Source organism: Seriola lalandi, unplaced genomic scaffold (genome assembly GCF_002814215.2).
Source record: "Seriola lalandi dorsalis isolate HSWRI2012SDOR001 ecotype SW California unplaced genomic scaffold, Sedor1 jcf7180002054798, whole genome shotgun sequence".
In the NCBI taxonomy this organism is placed as follows: Eukaryota; Metazoa; Chordata; class Actinopteri; order Carangiformes; family Carangidae; genus Seriola; species Seriola lalandi.
In genome coordinates, this window is record NW_019525351.1 from 109,174 (window position 1) to 116,633 (window position 7,460).

Here is a 7,460-nt window from a genome sequence, read left to right on the forward strand (position 1 = left end):
CATTCCTCTGGATTTTGGAGTACTGTGCTAGAGTAAATGTAGTCATATTCTCCCATGAATTACAACCACACCACACCACACACACATGGATCTGTCACCAGTTTAACAGGAATAGTGCCTGTTAGAGGTTAGTGTAAATGTGGAGTTAATCTGTGAACCCTGGAGTCAAATAAGGAATCATGTCAAATCAAGATTTCTAAACAGAGTAAAAATAAAAGAGTCTTAATGGTGGTAAAAAAAAATAATGTGGACTACACATGAAAACCTCATGCTACATTATCAGGTAACAATTAAAACATAAAATATATTTATAGGGTCATCGCGTTTAGCTGTAATTTTGAGGAAACAGTCAATTCTGAATTTTCAGTATTAAGATGAGAGGTAGTTGTAGTTTTCTCACCACAAGTCGACTCCCTCATCGTACTTTCTGGCTCCATAGAGCAGCTCAGGAGCTCTGTACCACCTGCACACACATACACACGCACCACACACACACACACACACACACACACACACACACACACACACACACACACACACAACAAGGTTTACACTTTGCGCTGTAATTCAGAATATAAAAAGAAAACAACAGTAAACCACAAAAATAACAATATCAAAATAACAATACTGACAAAGGATCTATATGAAGGGATATAACTGAACAGTGAACCTGGCGAGAAAAACAGAAAATCAACAGGTGCTGGTTCACCTCGGACTCTGATGTTGTTTTATTTTGCTGTTTTTGTGGTAATTTCAGGTCTTTGGTTTAGTTTTGGTCCGTGTAGCAGGACGTGTTGTCTGTGTCTGACTGTATAATGATGCAGAGCTCAGTCTGTTACCTGGTGGCCACCTGGTGGCTGTACAGCCTCTCTCCCTGCTCACTGAACAGTCTGGCCAGACCGAAGTCTGCAATCTTCAGATGACCTGAGGAGCTGATGAGGAGGTTTGCTGGCTTCAGGTCCTACACAAACACACACGCACATACGCACACACATGATGATGATGATGTGACTGCAGAGGGTCAGGGTATGTGTGTTAAAGGGAGGAGAGATAGACAGAAGCTTCTCACCCGGTGCATGATGTTGTTGTGATGCAGGAAGGCAACGCCCTTCAGCAGCATCATCATGTAACCTTTGACCTGGGCCGGGGTTAGAGGTCGCTGGGAGTTCCTGATGACCTCAGACAGGTCAGAGAGCATGAAGTCAAACACCAGGACAAAGCCTGTACCGTGAGGGAAAACATCCTTCAGCTTCACTACCTGAGGAAAAAGAGGAGGAGGAGGAGGAATGAGTCTAAAGTTAACCTAACTTCTGACCTTACATCCCCTTGAACTCACATGCTGGTTGTCCTCAATCTCCTGCAGGGCCTTGATCTCCCTCAGAGCCTGGTTCGGGATGCCATCCTCTAGCCTCCTCAGAGCCACTTTCTTCAGAGCCACTGTCTCTCCTGTCTGACAGACAATGATCAATACAGCATAATCAATACATCCATCATTGATAAAACAACACAATTAAACATGTGCACAAATTAATGATCTGCAAATTGATTAATTGACTCATCTGTTATTTCTGAACATAAATAATAGATAGTTGTTGTTGTTGTTGGGCAGTTACCTCGATGTGTTTGGCTTTGAAGACGATGCCGTGGGCTCCTTCTCCAATCCGACCCAGAATACTGTACTGCTCCATGTCTCACTGGATACAGGTCTGAGAGTGAACCAGTCCTGACTGAGTTGGGTCCCCAAAAACTGTCCAGCACTGAGAGTTTGTTCAGATCTATAGTCTTGTTGAGACTGTTTCCTTATCTAAACTGAATTGAATTGAGGTAAAGTTCTGCCACAGCTGCTTGTTAAATGTGAATAGTGAGCATCGGTTTGTTTCATGTCCTTCAGGTTGAACTGCAACTGATTTGTTTGTACTATAACATAACTTAATTTAATTTGTCTGGAGTCAGGAGGGCCTACATCGTTTCATTATTCTTGATTCTCAGTTGTTGGTCTACTAAAACTGTGATCTGAAATCCTGACTTTAAAACGGAAGTGGTGTGTTGTAGTTTCCAGTTGAGGAGCAGAAGCCAAAAAGCAGATATACTGAAGCAAAACAGGAACTTCATTCACAAATCTGGTGATTTACTGATTTTTCCCTTATCGGCTCAATAACACATACGGTTATTAATATTAATCCAGATTAATTAATTAAGATCATTGTGTGCTTTGACTCGGTGTACAAGACAACCGCAAATAAACAACCTGTTTCAAAGAAAAATCTTTTTTTGGAAAAGAAAACACCAACAGCTCCTGAACTGAACCAGCTAATGGCTAACGTTACCTTGGTAACCTACTCGCTAAGCTAACACAGCTAAACTCCAGATACAACGACAACTAATGTTCGTCTGCTCTACCCTGCTGCTGACGCGCCACATACACAAACTAAAGAAACGTCTTTCATAACACACACATTTGTTCCCGATTAAAAAAAAAAGTTTTATGTTAAGTAAGCTAGCGATAACCACAGAGCAGTAAGTGGTCTACCATGTTTGTTTACAGTGACGTCACGAGAATAGTCTTGCCGCAGAACCGGAGCGAGTAGAAGAGACTCACCTGTCCGTCACCTGGCGGAGATGTGGGTTAATTTAACACTTTTATCACGGTTAAATGATGACAGAAAACAGTAAGACCTACAGTTATTTATGTTGAACAATAATTTATTGATATTTATAACATTTTTGTCAGGACTCAGCTATTTAACAATAATTCATAGGAATGTAATTATCCATTAACATGAGTTGGACTATGGAGCACAGGCCCAGGGGCCTGGGGGGTCAAGGGAGCCCTTTGTCCAGAGCCTTTGTATGAAGTTACTATTTCTTGTTTGGACATCACAGAGCTCATTTAGAAGACACAACATTATAAAAGATTTGAAATAAACTATACTCTAAGAATAACTGTTACATCTCTACAGTTTATGTAGATAAACCTTTCAGCTGACCATCTGATATTTCATATGGAAACAGCCACCTCAGTCTTTGTGCATTATCCATGTTTACTAAATCTGTGTCTGTTTTTATCTTAATAAACAAAGTATTGCACCAAATAATTCTTATTTTGCACAGTCTGTCAATGGGCCAGTAGTTTAAAAACACCAGGATAATAGAAATGATATGAATAGTCTTGATTATTAATGTATTGGCATTTTCCTGTGACTAGATTCAATAAACATGTTTTTTTTTTGTTTTTTGTTTAAATCTTTTGGACCATATAGCTACCAGATATATTTTGATCAAGTGACAAACAAAAATACGATGTATAAAACGCAAACAAAATATAATATCAACTGCTTACACTATTTGTTCTGATATTGCAGAAATCTAAGTAGTTTATATTCTATCTACTCTAATTCTGTGTACTGTTGCTTTTATTTTGAAAACCGGAAGTACAATCTCGGCCACAGCAATTTACTTCCGGCGCAGAGACGTGTGTTTACATGAGGTTTCGGCAAGTTAACCGGACAGTTAGTGGGTCGATACCGAGTCAGAAACGTTAACGTAACACCAGTGAGACAATCAGCGGGCTTCAGCTGCCGGGGTTCATCTTCATTACGGACAGAAGAGGAAACGTTGACGATGTCTCTGCCGGTTGATGCCAATGCTAATGCTAACGTGGAGCAGAAGGTTGTGCAGTATGAAAACTTCATCAATGATGTTCTGAGAAGAGATTTACAGTAAGAAACACACCAGCAGATTACACAGGGGTTGTTACAGTCTAAGCATTGATGTGGAGGTGGTTCTGCTGGCACTGGTCCACAAAGGCAAGTCTCTGGACTCCCTGTTGTCACCATCTGTCATCAGGCTGATGACTGTTGAATGGCTGCATAAAAAACATCTGGTTATAAATTCTTAAAATGAACTTCTCCCTCACTGAAAATCCAGACTGAATATGAAATTATTCTTCATTTCTAAAGTGTAACCAGTGACACCAGGTGTAAAGACCCTGCTCTGTGTGTGTTTTGGTAGCATTGTGGTCACATTGTGTAAGAACTTGAAATAGATTTCTTTACCTGTATTTGTTATTAGATGTTTCTGAGGTCAGATCCAGTGGAAATTATTAATGAGATTATTAATTATTATTGATCAGTTTTCTTCTGAAACCATGTTGGATATTTCTCTTATTGTCTTCTGGTTTTCTCAGGCCAGTATCAGCTGATCAGAGGAACTGGAGGAAACAGCAGCTCACACTATCGCAGACTGTTTACCCTGTTGTTCTACATATAAAACCTGATATCACAAACTGTGTTTGTGTAAAAGTGACCATGAATGAAGCTTTTGTTAGTTCTCCAGTAGCTGATAATGGACTCCAGAGCAGTGGTGATGTGAGAAACCAGGCTCATACTGACACCCTGCTTTTGGAAACACTCATAGAAACATGAGAGTGTTTGTAGTGTCCACACCCAAGACGAGTGAAGAGACTGAACATGTTGTTTTGTTGTTTTGGGATTTTGGGGAAACTGATCCAGAACACGTGTGTGATGTTTTGCAGGAAGGTGCTGGAGCAGAGAGACTTGGTTTATGAGAAGATCTCTCAGTACCTGCAGCTGAAAAACACCATACAGAGCCTGCAGGTACACACACACCCACAACCACACACACTGAAATGACATGAACCAAGTGTTTCACATGAAACATGTTAAAAACATTCATATAAAATGAGATGGAAAATAAAACCCAAATGGCAAGAGAGAGAAACTTTTCTTTATGTGTGTGCGTGTGTGTGTGTCTGTGTGTGCGTGTGTGCGTGTCTGTGTGTGCGTGTGTGCGCAGGAGTCGGGCTCTCAGCAGCTGAAGACAGATGTAGATCTGGGCTGTAACTTCTACGTCCAGGCTGAAGTGTAAGCTGCTGATATTCTCATCATTCTGATAGACTCCATCAATACTGATCAATTACAAACATAACACTGATCACTGAGACAGAGGGGTCATATCACCATGACGACACACCACCATCCGCCCGTCTCTGTCTCCACCAATTAATTAAAAGAGAAGTGATCACCTACATCAGCAGTTTCAGGTCTTCTGGTCACCTGTTAGAGTCTGGACCCGGACGATTCGGGCCCCGGACCTCTTGGGTTCCTGAGCCTGTGCCCTGTTGGTCGGTTAGAGTCACATGAAGTGACACAGATATAAACCCTCTGTCATCTGTCAGTAAACAGGTTATCTGAATCAGATTATCAGTAATCTGAAGATTTAACATTTTTATTCTTTTCATATTCAACATATTTATCACTTCTTTAACTTGTTTAACTCGTGAACTTTAAGTTTTGTTGTTTCTGTTTCACTGCTGCTCAACCTGCTCTCCTTCTGAAGATCACAAGTTGATTGATTTGACTGATTGACTGATTGATATCATCTTTTTCCTGCTAATATCTGACTGCTTAAGTTTTGTGCTGCTCACATTAGATTGTTTTTGACCCCGCCCTCTCGCCTGTCTGTCAGGGAGGACTCGTCCAGGATCTTCGTGGCGGTCGGTTATGGTTTCTTCGTGGAGATGAATCATGACGAAGCTCTGCGCTTCATCGTGAAGAAGACGAATCAGCTCACAGCGTCAGTTCATCATCTCAATCTGAACTCACAGACATAAAACAGGACAAGAGTTACAGCGTCATTCATTCTTCTTCTGAGGTTTTATATCTGCAGGCAGACTTGTTTGGAAGCTTTAAGAAATTAAAATAAAGTTGTGAGGGTTTGAAAAAATATTATAAAAAGAATAAAGAGATAAAGTCACAGATAAAAACTCCAGAGAGTGTCAGTTTCAGTTGTGTCTTAGCTCAACACTAGCTGTGACCTTTGGTATGACTGATTACATGCTAACCATGCTAACATTGTGTGTTTCAGCTTCACGGAGCAGCTCACCAAAGACTCTGCCAAAATAAAAGCCAACATCCGCATGGTGCTTGAGGTTGGTTTGTTTTGTACAGACAAAACACAATCTTTGATTATTGGTGATTACTGATCATCAATTTCATGTCATTTAGTTATGATTCAGAGCTGTTATTTTCATTACTGATTAATCCACTTTTCACTTTTCAATTAACAAATAATAAGGATAATAATGATTATAATAATGATAATAGTTGAGTTTTGAGTTTTCTTTTTTTTCAGATATTTTATTCATATTTTTCTGACATTTTACAAAGATTGTTTTACTTGCACTAATATTCTTTGAATGTTAAACAAATATTTATAACATAAACGGCAATTTTAGGAGACATCTGATTGGCTGCTCTCTTCTTCTCCTCCTCAGGGCCTGAGGGAGCTGCAGGGACTGACTGACCTCCCAGACAGCAGAGGAAGAGACGTTTTGTAAACTGTTCCACTTGTTGGTCGACTGCAGGACGACCACAGGACAGTTTTAAATACTCAGCCTGGTCACTGCAGGACGACCACAGGACAGTTTTAAACACTCGACCTGGTCACTGCAGCATCAGGGCTCAGCAAGGACGCTTCAGGATCTGGTCTGTAACAGACATGGACTTTCAGCAGAAAGACTAAAGGTCACTGCAGACCTGAAAGGGGGGCTGAAACCAGAAGAACAGAGGCTGTTACAGCAGAACATGCTGCAGCTGTCCACATACTTTTGGACTTGTACTCTGAGCTGTAATTATTAGTTTGTTTCCAGCTTCAATAAAAAGTGAACAGATGTTCAACAGAACTGTGAAATAAGATGCTGACTGTTGAACCAGGAGTAATAAAGTTGTAGTAATGAAAACATGAGCAATCAGAGATGCTCAGTCAACAACACAGAGCGTGTTGCCATGGAAACTGGATGCTAAATAGAGGCAGTGGCGTAAGAAGCTGAGAGATGACTCTTGAAATAGACTCACACACAGAAACGCCTCCTGAGCTCAATTTGGTTCTCAGCTGAATGTTCATGAAGAGAAACATGACTGAGTGAATGAGTGGAGCTGATTCACTGACACAGTTTAAACTGGTCTGAGTCCTGTCAGCAGGTTAGCCCTGTTAACATTTTTCCTCACCTAATTACATATTAGATATCAACAAATTAATTTCACTGTTAGTAAGCTGATATGGTTCACATATTTTACTAATAATTGTTCAGATTTTTCACGAGTATTTTTTTCAAGTATATAGCTAATATTTTATATCTTAACACACATATGTTTCTGAGATTTCACTGATTTGTGTTTGGATAATGGTTACAAATATTTTTTCAATACTGTCATAAAGTTTCTAATGCTAATTAAAGATCTATAAATACATTTTAACTGGTCAGGACGACACTGATAATGATTCACAATTATATTATTTGTTTAGGGTAACAAATAAATCCAAACAACTAAAATTATTATAATATGAAATAATATCGTTAAATAGCAGCTGTTTGTAACTTCAAATGTCCTGCAGCCATGGACAGATTATGAGACAATGGGCCCCTGAACAAAGACCTG

The 7,460-nt window shown here is 39.9% G+C and overlaps 2 protein-coding genes across 3 annotated transcripts in view; one reads left to right on the top strand and one right to left on the bottom strand.

Moving 5' to 3' along the window:
- cdk20 (cyclin dependent kinase 20) overlaps positions 1-2,539 on the bottom strand; it is a 5,235-nt gene extending 2,696 nt beyond the window's left edge. Inside the window, exons 1-5 of the mRNA XM_023426002.2 lie at positions 1,614-2,539; positions 1,337-1,450; positions 1,070-1,258; positions 840-961; positions 401-463 (exon numbers count right to left, since the gene is read on the bottom strand). Coding sequence (XP_023281770.1) covers positions 401-463; positions 840-961; positions 1,070-1,258; positions 1,337-1,450; positions 1,614-1,688 — 563 coding nt within the window. The 5' untranslated portion in view covers positions 1,689-2,539. The remainder of the gene's footprint in view (positions 1-400; positions 464-839; positions 962-1,069; positions 1,259-1,336; positions 1,451-1,613) is intronic.
- An 897-nt stretch (positions 2,540-3,436) lies between these two features.
- On the top strand, positions 3,437-6,714 carry uxt (ubiquitously-expressed, prefoldin-like chaperone). 2 transcript variants are annotated; one of them, XR_015438451.1, is made up of 7 exons: positions 3,437-3,719; positions 4,535-4,616; positions 4,816-4,883; positions 5,488-5,595; positions 5,887-5,950; positions 6,296-6,416; positions 6,461-6,714. XR_015438451.1 is itself a non-coding variant. In XM_023426001.2 (6 exons), the coding sequence occupies exons 1-6, from the start codon at positions 3,622-3,624 to the stop codon at positions 6,356-6,358; spliced, it is 483 nt and encodes a 160-aa protein (XP_023281769.1). In that variant the 5' UTR covers positions 3,437-3,621; the 3' UTR covers positions 6,359-6,714. The 2 variants fall into 2 exon arrangements, 1 of the variants encoding a protein (XP_023281769.1); XM_023426001.2 differs by having other exon boundaries at positions 6,296-6,714.
- Positions 6,715-7,460: the final 746 nt, after the last annotated feature.